This window comes from Ochlerotatus camptorhynchus, unplaced genomic scaffold, assembly GCF_037179485.1.
Source record: "Ochlerotatus camptorhynchus isolate MF236.1 unplaced genomic scaffold, CSIRO-AGI_Acam_v1.1 ptg000010l, whole genome shotgun sequence".
Lineage (NCBI taxonomy): Eukaryota > Metazoa > Arthropoda > Insecta > Diptera > Culicidae > Ochlerotatus > Ochlerotatus camptorhynchus.
Genome location: NW_027040502.1, coordinates 2,610,572 through 2,625,710, shown reverse-complemented (window position 1 = coordinate 2,625,710; position 15,139 = coordinate 2,610,572). Strand labels below are relative to the sequence as shown.

General features: G+C 41.9%; 1 protein-coding gene across 1 annotated transcript in view; it reads right to left on the bottom strand.

Moving 5' to 3' along the window:
- The window catches only part of LOC135700087 (transmembrane protein 235), an 89,516-nt gene that overhangs the window by 38,536 nt on the left and 35,841 nt on the right, over positions 1-15,139 (bottom strand). Inside the window, exon 2 of the mRNA XM_065220480.1 lies at positions 6,462-6,591. Within this exon, the coding sequence (XP_065076552.1) occupies positions 6,462-6,591 (130 nt within the window). The remainder of the gene's footprint in view (positions 1-6,461; positions 6,592-15,139) is intronic.

Genomic DNA, 15,139 nt, shown 5'->3' with positions numbered 1-15,139 from the left:
TCAAACGTATCTCCGATCTGATCTACGAGGTGTACTGAAGGTTTTCCTGGAAAATGAGGTCCGTGATGCTGTCACCTACACTAAACACGCCAAGCGTAAGTGGCCATGGATGTCCTTTTCAATAAAACGGCCCTTTTCAGGGCCATCAAGCTTACATCAGTAAAGAGTTGGAATAGAATTTATCTGAGCTTGTTTGTCCAGAATCACAACCCCCAACGACTACTCAAAATGCTCTCCAGAGTTGTAATCTTGTAACCAAATTTGGAATCAGGGGTGCAGTGCAAATGATTTTGATTGATTCTCTTAATCTTAAATTTCTATTTGAAAAAGATTACTACAAATTTGGTACGCCTACAATTCAAAAACGGAAAGAGTTGAGATAATAGATAATTGATCAATTAAAAGAACGAAATGCTCTTCACATTTGTTCTGTCCACTAGCGGTCCTACGTCAAGCTTCCGTTCGTGCCCCTAGGCACAGACCCTTCTACTTTTTTTACTTAATATTGACTTTAGCCTCTCACTTGCACTCGTTATTGTTGTCAACAAAGGAACAAGAGATTCGACCCAACGATATAGTTCAGCCCAATAAGTTACTCTTGAGTAAAATGCATATTCTCAAATTTACGTGAATTAAACTTAATTTTGGGTAGAATATACTTAAGAGTAGGTAATTTTTTTTTGCTGATATTAAATGGAAACTACTATATGCGATTTACTCAAATTTGGGTTATTGGGCTGAACCCCGGAATTGAGGGAAAAGTACTTAATTTTGAGTAGTTTTTCATCTCCGTGTACACGGTTAGAAAAAAGTACCCAAAATTAAGTTCTTTTCACTCATCTCGGCACTATAGTGCAGGAACCTAAAAGTAGGTAAAGCGGGTCAAAGTAATTTTCATTTACTTGTGTGCAGTTCGTATGGAATGTTCCACTGGCTTTTTAACCAAAAGTAAGTTAGTTGTACCCAACAGTAGGTAAATATGATTATACTCAACGTTGGGTTCCCACACTTTACTACCCCTGTTGGGTGGTTTTGCTCCTCCGTTTTTGACAACATTAGTATGAGAAAAGGAGACAAACTAGTCAAAAGAAGGTAAAAGTGAACTGGCCGTTGGGTACTTTTTTCTTACCGTGTAAACAAAACCTAATATCTCGAGTAACATTTGAAATGTGCCTATGTCCAAAACGTAAACAAATCGGATTTTGATACCTTTCTTTAGAACCGCTTAGTAGCTACTAATCATGTAGGAAAGTTCCGCATAATCGAGAAAAATCATTAAAAATAACTCCGCAAATAGGGCCGCACGCTAAAACGGCCAACCAATCATTTATTTCATTTCATTGATAGGCCTAGTGACGTAGAAGGGCCGATGATTGAAAATTTTCAAACCAAAGCTGTTTGAGGCAGGGCCGATGATTTGTTTTGAATTTATTTGACGTAGCGAAAAGGCTTAGCAAAGGGTGTACCATTTCTAATGACAAGCACAACGGCTCATTAAAAAGGGCCTATTCATTGAAAGATTCACAAAGAGGCTTATTAGTTCATGAAATTAAATTGTTATCGATTTTAATATATTTTTGCAAGGTTTTCACAAATTTTGGATGTTGTATGCTTAGATACAGTTACTATTGATATTGTGAACAATATAAATACCTAAAATACTTCAAATTACTTAAATATGAATTGAATAGTGGCAGAAAAAAATAAAATTCATTTTCTGGTTTGTTACGTTTTGGACATAGGCCCATTTCAAATGTTACTCTAGATATGGCGTACGAACGGTGCATTGCTGACGACCGGTTGCTAGATTTGCAAATTCCGTTGGATTTGTTTAATTTTTTAAATAGTAAGTTGTTTTATTTTCGTCATCATACAGCATTTACTAATCATATATTTTTGTAAAACGAGGAATCGACGAGTTTGATTTCCTTACCATCTCACCCCAAAGATAGGCAGAGGAAGTGCAGCTGGCAGTTGTATTGCATTGGATTGTAAGTTTTTTGTGCGTGTATAAAATAGCTTAAACGTGTAAGGGGCTGTTCATTAGCTACGTGGACAGTTTTTTTTAATTCATGACCCCCCCCCCTCCTCCCGCGTAGACAATTGTCCATACAAAATTATAAAAATGATTAGTAGCTATCAAGCGGTTCTAAAGAATGGTATCAAAATACGATGCCCATTTCAAATGTCAAATCAAATCTCAAGAGGGGGGTAGAGGGGTTGGCAATTAGTTTATGAACAGCCCTTCTTATATGACCATCTGCATTAAGCTGAACAATAAAATAAATAAACAAATATCTATTCAGTTATTTTTATGGTTTGGAAAAATCATTTTAGAACGTCTAACAACAGTTTTGATACAAAGAAAATGACTGAAATTTAAGCGAAAGTGTAGTAAAATTCACTTAGAAAGTAGTATAAAATCTATGTTGCTTTCTAGTGGATTGGGGGAAGATCTTTTCACTTTGAGTGATTTTCACTTAGATGTTACATGAAAATATAGTGAAATTTACTTCAAAGGCCTATACTACCTATTACAGTTTTATGTGGATTGAAATTAAAGCTTTAGAACCGATCTACACTACCGATCATAAGTTTAAGGACACCCCAAAAAACCATGCAAATATGTTTTGTTCAATTTTCGATCTCCAAAGGTTATTTGAATGGTATGAATGGTATAGCATAAGGGAAGGTCGCATGTCACGCAAATTGGCCCATTTTCAACCCCCCTCCCCCCTTTGCCACATTTTTTATATCGACCTTAATTGTTTTTTGTTACGCTCGTCACAGTTTCCAAAAAACCCCTCCCCCCCTAAAAGTATGACATAATTAATGGACGACCCCTAAGTGTTCTACTACCACTTTTATTTCAAAATTTGGCCAACCCAATTCTGAGAAAATCAGTCACGATTCTTCAGAGTAAATTTTGAAAAATATTGTAACTTTGGGTGAACTTTTAGCACACAAAATTTGAAAATTATATTGAACAATTTGCCAACGAGGAAAGTTCCATTCAATACCTGTCTTTCAAATGATCTAAAGAGAACGAAAATTGAACGTAACATGACAGAGATATGAACCTAACAAATTTGTCATGTTTTTTTGGGGGTGTCCTTAAACTTATACACGGGAGTGTACATATGAAAAAAGTAAAATTTACGTGCAAAACTAGATGGAAAAAATATTCATATGTTTTCATGTAACATCTAAGTGAAAAAAATTCTGAGTGGACGTATGTGCGTGGATTTGAGTTACTTACTCTTTTTTCTCGTCGATAGCTGAACCGAAATGAGCGGAACAATATTCAGATAGTGTATTTATAGCTCCAGTAGAACCTTACAAAAAGTTTATCCCGATCAGATATATAGGGTTTTTGATCTAATTCCCGTCCTACTAGATTAGATTTTCTTCGTTCTACGGAAGTGGATTCACTAGGAGCGCTTCTTTTGTTTTGAGAATAATTAGTGTAAAAATATTCATACAATGCGCTGTATAGCATAGAGGTAACTCTAAGACTAGTAGGTCCCGAAGAAACATGCTCAACTGTTTGGCTCAGCTCTGGTACTATCATCGGTCCCAAGCTAATCGATTCACCCCTCGAAACATAGGAAAATTCACTAACCCCTCATTTTATCTGTCAAACTTTCATAGCGAATCAAAACAAACATTGTGTAGTACTAGAATTTCGACTTGAATGGGGTACGTTAATCGATTTGCTTGGGACCAATAGTCTAGTCAAGTAGTAAGCCAATTTAAAATCGTTAGTTTCCACCGGTTGGTAATAGGCTTCATGTTGCGGCTTATGAACTAACGGATCAGAACAAACGTATTATTGTTTTGTGCATGGAGAAATCATTAATATTATTTACGATTTCTACTCGATAGAAAGGAAATAAAAATAGTACTACTAGCTCACTTCTCTTGGCGATGGCAGATCCGTCATTTAGCACATGAAATGGAGTAAAGGGAAATGGAACGATGCGAAACGGAACGCAGAATCAAAACAAAACAGCAAATAAGGCTGCCAGAAACTCAATTTATGTTTCTCATATATAAAACCCTATTGAATTCCATCCCGATCGGACATTTGGTTCCGGAGATTTGACCAAAATCGTGATATTTGCAATACAACAGCAATACTCACTCACTTGTCTCGGCTATGACCAAACCGATTTGAGTGCAACCGGTTCACTTATGTTTTATTTATCTCTCATAGAACCCTATTAAATTTAATTCAAATCAGACATTTGGTTCAAAAGATATGACCAAAATAGTGAAATATTGCAATCAAACAACAATACTCACTCACGTTTTTTGGCGATGGCTGTTTCATTTTTTGTATTTGCTTGCCACAGAACTCTATTGAATTCCATTTCTAATATTTTATTTCGGAGATTTGACTAAAATAGTGAATTTAACCAATAAAACAGCAATACTCACTTACTTTTCTTGGCGGTTGCTGAACCGATTTGAGCGAGTTAAAGACAGACACTCCCATCCACTACCGTGGGGTCTCCCTTAGCTCAGTCGGTAAAGGCGCAGCTACAAAGCAAGACCATGCTGGAGGTGGCTGGGTTCAATTCCCGGTACAGGTCTAGGAATTTTCCGGGTTGGAAAATGTCTCGACTTCCCAAAGGAATAACAAGTGTGATACTATTACTGCCCTAAATCTGTGGTTCTCTCATGCAGTGGTTCATCGGAGAGGGGAATCTTAGTAATCCCCATCGCCTGCCCATGGCGCCATTCTATCGCGGCATGAGCCAGCAATGCCGTCCATAAACCTACCGTCTCCAACACTCCACTATAAAGCATGAAATTAAGCCCGCCCACCAGCAGCAAGGTGCAAAAACTAGCCAAGAGGAGGGATCGAAAAGCTACATTTCAAAGACGTAATATTATAAGAAGTTTTATAAAAATGAGCACCGAAGGTTATTCAAGTTAATACCAGGGTTCTAAAGTTTAATTCGACGATCATGTGGGCAAAAAACTATGGCTATTAGAAAATCTTATTTATTGGAATACTAGACACCAAACCATTTAAGAACATAAGGGATCAAATCTCTCTATAGTCGAGATACTTGGTTCACGTTTCTAAATTTCAGAAAAGTGGGCAAAACTTTTCTAAATATAATGTTCATCAAGTGCTATGGTCATTGAACTCTGTCTTAGTATCGACGAAAGGCTAAGCTATTAAATCTTATCAACAAGGAGGATCAAGTATCCCCATCTTCATCTACGTTCAATCAATCGTCATAAGATTTACAAAATGTTATTTTCAACGATGAATGATAAGCTTGGCTTAAAATACAGAGTGACAGAAAGGATTTGAGCTGTTACAAATAATTTGCACAAAAGTTTGTAAACTCACTCAGGAGCTACAAAAAAAAACAGCTGCATTCCACACATCAAATGGCAAAACTACATTTTCTAGCAGCCATCAGACCATAAAAATCACAACAGCAGTGGTGCATTTAATTTCGAAAAAAAAACTTATCATTCATATGGACCAGAAGCACGGGGGCTGCTGCAATTCGGCTTGAAAAATTTCTCCACCATCTCACGCCGTTTGCGCTGCCGCCAATCAATGTGGCAATGTACCCTCTTGAATGGTGCCAGTGCAGGCATGAAAATGAGCGCTAAATAACTAGTTTTTATTTTACGTACTGTATGGACGCATGGTTTGCAATAATGGTTTCAATTTCCTTAACTGACAAACGTGTTCGCTCAGCAGAGTTGCTTCGCGTCAGTTTTGTGCCCGAAAGGGAAAATATTTGTGAATGAGCATAGTCGAGATCGAGCGCGAAGCGCTAATGACGTCTGCACAATGTGGTCCAAAGGGGAATTTTTACTACGAATTAACACTTCTTTCTGCTCTAATTTGTTGGTAAAATTTTCTTCGGAAACCGGTTTTCGATCGCGATTCATCAACCTCAAGCAACTTACTTGCTTTGTCAAGTATTTTTGTGGTGGATATGTTGCACATTTGACTCAAACTCACCACAGCATATCGTCAAATACTTGCGCAACCTTTCGCAACCCACATCATCATCATCAACAACAACAACAACATCGAGAGACCAACAAAAAAATGCAATCCAGACGCATCCAAACGAATCGAAAACAAGGTCAATAGCGCTACATCCCCGGCCAAACATTCGGTGCAAGGTGCGGTGGTGGAGATGAGCCACCGTTTATGAAACCACCGCCATCGAATTATCAGTTATCTATTGCTGCTACGAAATGCACCGTACGACGAACGGGATCCCCACCGTTATTAAAAAAAAAAAGCTACAGCAATCGACCCACTCTCACGTGCTCTTCTGTTCTGCAGAACACCTATTACATGTTCCACTCGACGGAACTCAAGCCACTGTTGTTCTATCCGATTTCCTCCCACGCATACACATGGTCGCGATGTTCAAACCAGTAAATTAATTAGCTAGCTATAGTTATTCACTCACCAGATGACGCTGGAGGCTTCTCCTTCGGGTAGCAGTACCGGAACAATCCACGCGTCCGGGTGTAGTAGACGAGCCTGTTGTTGAACGATTCGGTGAGTGACGCCCCATCTGGATGCTTTGCTATAAATGTCTGCAAATGAGAGAAAAGGAAAAGTCAAACACAACAAAACCATAACTAATGAAAAGTGATCAATCTTGATTTATATCATATTTTTGCTTTTGATTGTGCAGCGATGTGATGGTGCGCGAAATCAAAGCAAGCCCCCCGAGAGCCGGAGCAATTTCGCAGCTCATTTCCACGAACTAATTGAGTCGCTCTTTCTTTCATTTTTGCACCTCACTCATCCCGGTTTTACAAGTTCAGTAGGCTCGTCCGGCTCGTCAAACTCAACACACCATACACATGCATGGAGCCTTGCCTTGATGGTGACGTTGAACTTTTTTTTATTTTTTGCTGCTTTGCCAAGCTTCCCAAGCCTATGCCTAAACGGTGTTGGATTGCAGCTATTAAAGTGTGTACCAGTGACAGTGAAAGTTGGATTCGCTTTCGTTTGACAATTACCCGGGTGCGTCTTTGGTATGATGAGTTCCCAAACTGGTCGGATTGGCTCTGGTGAAGAGAGTCGGAGTGGACGACAACTTGATGCGTTGCATTGTGCACTTGATAGACAGAACCGGTAACTGGTTTAGGTAAAATGTATTGTAGGGTTTTTTATATTAAATATTGCCGATCATATTGATGCAAAGATTGACGACGAAAATATTGATGAACATATCGACGCAAAATCTTTAAAGTGGACCCTACAAGATTGCTTTTATTGCCAATAATCTTATTGTCAATACATTTTATATTGACGTCAATAAATCGATATTGACAATATTTCTGTATTCACATCATCAATATTATTGTCAATTATTCCCTTTCACGTCAATATATTGATACGTGTGGGGTTCGCTTAAGTGATCCCCTCACGTACCAATATATTGACGCGAGCGGGAATTATTGACAATAAATAATATTGTTGTTGTGATTACAGAAATATTGTCAATATCGATGTATTGACGTCAATATAGGATGTATTGACAATACTATTATAAAATCAATCGTGTAACATATTTGCTTTGAAATATTTCATCGGACGATATAACAAATTTAATGAGGAACAGCCCTGTATTGTTGATCCAATTATTGTTGAAATTGATATTGATAGAAATATTGACAATACTTCTGCCGTGTGCAGGGATGGCAGTTCAGGGTTTCTACTCATATTCCAAAATCAAATTTCTTGACTTTTCCAGGTTTTTTCAGGTCTTCAGAGAAGTTTCCAGTTTTTTAAGATTTTTTTATAAAAACGTTAAACTACATTTTTTTTAATTATCTACGTTCCTTGTCCTGATAGAGGGTTCATCCACCAGGATTACATTTGACTAAATAAATTACAATTTTAATTACAATTACAATTACTTTAAAAATATTCTATTTTGGGAATTGCTGATTGAACCTGAAACTAAACTGCCCCAAAAATGCAAAAAGTGTGATTAAAGTGCACATTTCCGTAAAATTGTTTTGATGTCTTCGGAGCACTTATTGTTTGACTTACTTACTTATCCTGGTCCGACATCCCTCAGGATTGCACCTGCTTCACAATGTTACGCCAATTCAATCGGTCCGTGGCTGCTTGTCTGCAATTTCTGGCCCGTACCACACTTCCAAGATCCTGCTTCACTTCCTGCATCCTGAACAGGGTTCGCCAAAGAGTTGCGCCAGTTCGTGGTTCATCCTGCGCCTCCATACACCGTTCTTACATACCCCACCAAAGATGGTCCTAAGCAATCGTCGTTCGAAAACACCCAGTGCTTGCAGGTCCTCCTCGAGCATCGTCCACGTCTCGTGCCCGTGGAGAACTACCGGTCTTAACAGTGTCTTGTATATGGTACATTTAGTACGGAGGTGATGTTTACCCGACCTCAGGGTCTTGTGGAGTCCGTAGTAAGCACGACTTCCGGCAATAATACGCTGACGAATTTCTCTGCTGCAGTTGTTATCCGACGTCACCAATGATCCGAGGTACACAAATTCATCCACCACCTCACTCATCTCCGACGATTGTCACGCTTCTGCTTATGGCTAACAGATACTTTGTCTTCGACGTATTCACCTTTAATCCAACCTTCTCTGCTTCACGTTTCAGCCTGGTGTACTGCTCCCGCCACGGCCTGAAACGTTCTTCCGACAATGTCCACGTCGTCAGCGAAGCAGATGAACTGGCTGGACTTATTAAAGATCGTGCCCCGCATGTTAAAGCCCGCACGTTTCATAACACCTAGCGCAATGTTGAACAGGAGGCAAGATAGACCATCGCCTTGTCGAAGTCCTTTGCGAGTTTCAAACGAGTCCGATAACGCACCCAATATCTTCACGCAGCACTGTACACCATCCATCGTACCCCTGATCAGTCTGGTCAGCTTCCGGGGAAAACTGTTCTCGTCCATAATCTTCCATAGCTCTTCACGGTCAATAGTATCATAAGCGGCCTTGACATCGATGAATAGGTGGTGCGTAGGGACTTGATATTAACGACACTTTTGGAGGATCTGCCGCAACGTAAAGATTTGGTCCGTTGTCGATCGCCCGTCCACAAAACCGGCTTGATAACTTCCCAAAAATCTGCTTGCTAGCGGCGATAAACGGCGAAAGATAATCTGGGAAAGCACTTTGTAGGCCTCGTTAAGAATAGTGATCGCTCGATAGTTATCCCATTTTAGTTTGTCGCCTTTTTTATATACTGGGCATATTACTCCCTCTTTCCACTCCTCCGGTAGCTGTTCTGTATCCCAGATCCTCACTATCAGTCGGTGCAGACAAGTGGCCAACTTATCCGGACCCATTTTGATAAGTTCCGCTCCGATACCATCTTTCCCAGCTGCTTTGTTGTTCTTAAGCTGTCGGATAGTATCCGTTGTACCGACGAAGCCATTCCTCCTGCCGCCTTGGTCCTCCGCCTCTGCGCCGTTCAGGTGTTCATCGTAGTGCTGCTTCCACCTTTCAATCACCTCACGTTCGTCCGTTAAGATACCCCCTTCCTTATCCCATTTCGGCTCGCGGCACAATGTCTTGGCGGGATACGTTGAGTTTCTTGTAGAACTTGCGTGAACGATACAGCTGCTCCATTTCTTCACACTCCAGCTCTTCCAGCCGGCGCTTCTTATCCCGGAAAAGATGGGTTTGCTGTCTTTGCTTCTGTTTATATTGCTCCACATTATGACGGGTTCCTTGCTGCAGCATCACCGCCCGCGCTGCGTTCTTCTTGTCCAAAACCGTCTGACACTCTTCGTCGAACCAATCGTTCCGTCGATTTCGCTCCACGAACCCAACGGCGCCTGTTAATGGCTGCTTTCACGTTGCTCCAGCATTCCTCAAGAAGGGCTTCGTTGAGCTCTCCCTCATCCGGCAACACTGGGTCGAGGCATTGCACGTACTCAGTAGCGACTTCGGGCAGCTTCAGTCGCTCCAGATTGTACCGTGGCGGGAGTCGGTACCGAATGTTGTTGGCAACGGAAAGTTTTTGGCGCACCTAGACCATTAGAAGGTAGTGGTCCGAATCGATATTTGCGCCGCGATAGATCCTGACGTCGATAAAGTCCGAGAAGTGCCTTCCGTCGATCAAAACGTGGGCGATTTGCGATTCTGTCTGCTGCGGTGATCTCCAGGTGTACCGATATGGGAGGCTACGCTGGAAGTAGGTACTACGTATGGCCATGTTCTTAGAGGCGGTTAAATCGATGAGTCTAAGGCCGTTGGCGTATCAAGCTGGGTCAACAGGCGCCATGGGGAAGTAAACTTCCACCTGACACAGTTCCTGTCAGGCCATGGCTGCTTTAGGGGCTACCTGCATAGGGTCGGACATGCAAGTACTCCCATCTGCCCCACGTGTGCTGGCGTCGAGGAGACCGCCGAACACGGTATGTTCGCTTGTCCACGCTTCGAGCCAGCATCGAGCGCTATGCTTGCGATATGCGGAGCGGATACCAGTCCGGATAACATCGTTCCTAGGATGTGTGGTACCACCGAGAACTGGAGCGCGGTGGTGACTGCGGTCACCCACATAGTTTCGGAATTACAACGACAGTGGCGTGCCGAGCAGCAGTTGCCTACTGCCCGACTAGATCGATAGAGTATTGCTAGAGAGGCGCCATAGCGCTACAGCGGCCCCTCCTACGAAGTAATGCCTTCGGGCGTTCCGGGGAGGTCAAGGGCCAAGCGCACAGGGTAAGGTTTAGTGGGTCGGGAGTGAAATTTTCCCATCCCCACACCCTGTGTTCCTTCTCAGGTGTCTGTGAGCAGATTCCCCCCTGTATAAAAAAAAGGCCGTTGGCGTTTGTTAGTTGGTGAGTGCTGAACTTCCTATAACCGGTCTGAATTCCTCCTCCTGGCCGACCTGAGCGTTAAGATCTCCGATGACGATTTTGACGTCATGGTTTGAGCAGCTGTCCGATTTCTCAAGGCCAGCCGAATCCGCATCATGAAGACGACTCAAATTTTCGAATTGTGCGACCAAGTGACGTGATGACACTCTCCCGAATCCCCTTGGCGATTGGCTGCAGGACCGCGAAGGCAATGCAGCTGAAAAGGGACTTAAGAAGACCGTAACGGTATTTGCCCAGCGAGAAATCACCGATCGATATGTTCCACGCCGAGACGAACAAGTTTCGGCCTTCGGTTACAGCATTAGATGGTTACATTTCTTCGGTTCGAACGAAATCTCGAACCTTCCTCTTGATGGAGCCCATCAGCGCCCGCACAGTGGAAACGAACACGGAATCAGCGCATTTTTTTCCATTTTGCCCGCATTTGCTGAATGTCCTTGACTGCCCCGTCGCTTCGTCGAAGTCGCTCCTGTGAAATTGCCCAGTATTTTTCGATTGGTCGAATTTCCGGGCAAGTCGGAGGATTCATTAGCTTGGGGACAAAATCGATCTTGTTGGAAGCATATCACACCAGAACCACTTTAGAGTAGTGGTAGCTGTGCCAAAAGATGATTTTGCGCCTAGGTTTGTGGATGAACGGCTTTTTCAGGCATTCTTCGATGTAAACTTGGGATGTCATCGTCGATGATGTGACGAATGGTTCCGTTTTCAGGCCACAACTGCAAATCGCTTGCCAAATCATGGCCTTCTTCGTGAACTTGTCGGCAAACACGAACTTAATCTTCCCGGCACATCCCCACGTCCAGTGGCGATGTAAAACTTTTGACCGGAAATCTGCTTAAATCGAGTTTGACGTATGATTCGTCATAGATCAAAGTGCAGCCCTTGTGTTTCGTCCAAACACGGTCGTACAAGAGCCTTGCACGCTTTTTGGTCATGGAATTCTGCTTCATGTGCTGGTTCGGATGTTACTGACTTTGTACGACTTGTATCCTTCCCTGGAAAGGATGTTTCGCACCGTTTGAAAGTTGGCGTTGTACCTTCTGGCCACATTTCGGATCGAAAGACCGGGGTTGGTTTTAACACACCTCAACACCTTGCTGCGCAGCTGACGATCCCTGGTTCCAGTTTTTTCGTAGGTCCGCTGAGTCTTTCCACAGTTAGGGTTTCCTTGTAGGTTTTGAAAACTCGACAAATCGTTGTTATCGGCATCTTTAGCACTTTACCTAGCTTGGAACCGAACCACTCCGGATTTTCCAGGTGTTTGTGCACAATATTTTTTCTTATTTCGAGTTTCATTTGACGTTATTTCTGAACGCGATCGACTACTTTGATCAAACTTGCACCAGTTGTTCTCTATAGAAGTGTAAACAAATCACTGTCAAAGATTTTCGATTCCCAACACTAGAGGCGTACTAGCGGCGCGCGAGGGGTGTACCAATTTACTTTTAATCAGCCTTTAGTCACGAAAGAATTAGTCAAATCTATCGACAAATAAAAAAAAGTTACAGCCTTTCAAAGTTGCCCCAAGATACAGACAAAGGGTTAATAAACTAAAAAGTCTTCAGGCAAAAAAGACTTTAAAATTATGAAAATAAGCTGAAACTAGAAATAATGAAGATATGATCACCAAAACAAGGAAAATCAAATATTGGCGCCATTCAAAATGCTGTTAAAAGTGTCAAAATGACTTTTATCGACTATAAAAATCATTAAACTAATCAACGAGCCCCAAACCTAAATCACATAAGTATGGAATAAATATATCGATATTGAACACTTTCATAGCATGATAATCAAATCAGGAATACATTGAACGCTGAACAAAGCGAGAAACCTGCTTTAGAGTTTAGCATCGCCGGCGTGCCAACATTCATAGCACTAATTAATCACTTAGTCGAGAAGATTTTGGGCATCGTTCTACAAGAAAATTTAAGAATATTTAGCAATACATTTCAGACTCATACACAGCAAAAAGTAAATTTTAATTTTACATCTAAGAGGATGCACTTCAATCATGTCGAAAATCTCATTTAATTTTTTTGGCCACAACAATAAACAAATGCAGTAAAAGCAGCGTAATGTCAGTTCATGCACTGTATTAATGGTAATTTTGTCAATTTTGGCAAGTAATATTTATTTATTTATTTATTTTGTTTTTCTTCATCGGACTTAACGTGTCTAAATGAAGCCTGATGGGGAAAAGCCTAGAAAAGGCGTAAAAACCCCATATCTTTTCGAAATACATGAATCACAATAATACAATACAATACAATTACAACGAACATTAATCAAGTCTTCTCAGAAGTCTGCTTTGAATACGGTGACGAAAGGTTTCCGCTGCACAGTTGAAGTCGAAAAACTCGTAAAACTCGTTGAAACGCCCAGACATGAACCGTATTGGGTCATGCAAGCTGTAGTTCGCAGCACGAGGTCCAAGATGCAGGAAACTCCTCGACCGAAGAACTCGTTCGGGTGCGTAGATTTCGGATTCAGGCAAGATTCCTGGAGAGTCAATATCACCAATAAGTACTTTCGCTGCGAACACGGCCTGACTAATCGTCCACCTATGTTCTAGTGTTTCAAGACCCAGGAGTTGACAACGATCTTCGTACGGCGGAAGGTTCACAGGGTCATTCCAAGGAAGGTGACGAAAGGCATACCGAACAAATTTCCTTTGAACAGATTCAATCCTCGCTATCCAAACTGCTTGATACGGGCACCATACTACCTAGCTGAATTCGAAGATCGATCGCACTAGAGAGCAGTATAGAGCTTTTAGACAAGCAGGATCGCAAAACTCGTCAGCGATCTTGAAAATGAACCCGAGTTGCCTGTTAGCTTTCGCAACGATGCCCGAGTAATGAAGCTTGAATGTTAAGGCGCAGTCCAGCGTGATTCCTAGGTCACGAACATTGTCCACACGTTGCAGAAGTTGGTGATTTATCGTATAGTTGAATGCCACTGGTTTCAGCTTGCGATGAAATGAGATAATATTACATTTTTGTACATTCAACGTGAGATAGTTTCTTGAGCACCACTCTTCGAAAGTATCGATTAGGTGCTGAAGCCGCAAGCAATCGGCGAAGCTACGAACAATCACATAGATTTTCACATCATCCGCGTAGAACGATCGGCAACCAGTTGGGAGGATCAGTTCGGCCTCATTCACAAAAATCGAGAATAGCAATGGTCCCAAGTTGCTACCTTGAGGAACACCGGAGCTGTTTGTAAAATAGTCCGATTGCTCTGATCCGATACTAACACAAAGTTCCCGATTGGTCAGATAGGACTTGAACCAACGAGTTAAACCCGAGGATACACCGAGTTTTTCAAGTTTAGCTAGCAGTATGGAGTGGTCAACCCGGTCGAATGCAGCCTTGAGATCTGTATATACAACGTCCACCTGCGCTCCAGCTTCCATACTCCGAAGACATAAAGAAATGAACGGAGCTAGATTTGTTGAAACTGATCTCTTGGGATAAAAACCGTGTTGGTCAGGAGAAATGTAATTTCTGCAGCTAGAGAATAATGCGTCGTTGATGATGATTTCAAAAACTTTAGAGCAGGCACTGAGTGATGTGATCCCTCGGTAATTTTCGACGTTTCTCTTGTCTCCTTTCTTGTAGATCGGGAACATGAATGACGATTTCCAACGCGTAGGGAACTCCCCCTGCTGTAATGAAATATTGAACAGCTTCGAAAGCGGTGTTGCAAGCTCTGAACAGCATCGCTTCAGGATGCTTGAGGGGATCCCGTTAGGGCCAGCAGCATTAGAAAATTTCAGCTTCTTGATGGCGGATTCGACGAGGTCTACTGTAACCAAGGTAATCGAAACATTGAAAGCATCACTGGGAGTGTCCCTCACCGCTTCAGCAACTTGGGACAACGAAACCGTAGTGTCATTGAAAATGCTTTTGAAATGTTCTGCCAGAAGACTGCATTTCTCAAGGGAATTGCTGCCGATTCTATCATCCAGGTGAATTTCGACTGGTAGCCCCTCCTCGTTTCGTTTGGTATTCACGAATGACCAGAACTGCTTTGGATTAAGCCGTAAATTAGCCTGCACACGCCTTGTGTAGCTCTTGCAAAGAATGCGGTTATATGTGCGATATTCGTTGCTCACTGTTGAAAATAATCGTTTGGTGAATGGGTTACGAGTACGACAGTATTTACGGAGGGCCTTCGATCTCAGACGCTTCAAATTCCGTAGTCGAGCATTGGACCATACGGGTTTGGGAGAGGGTCTC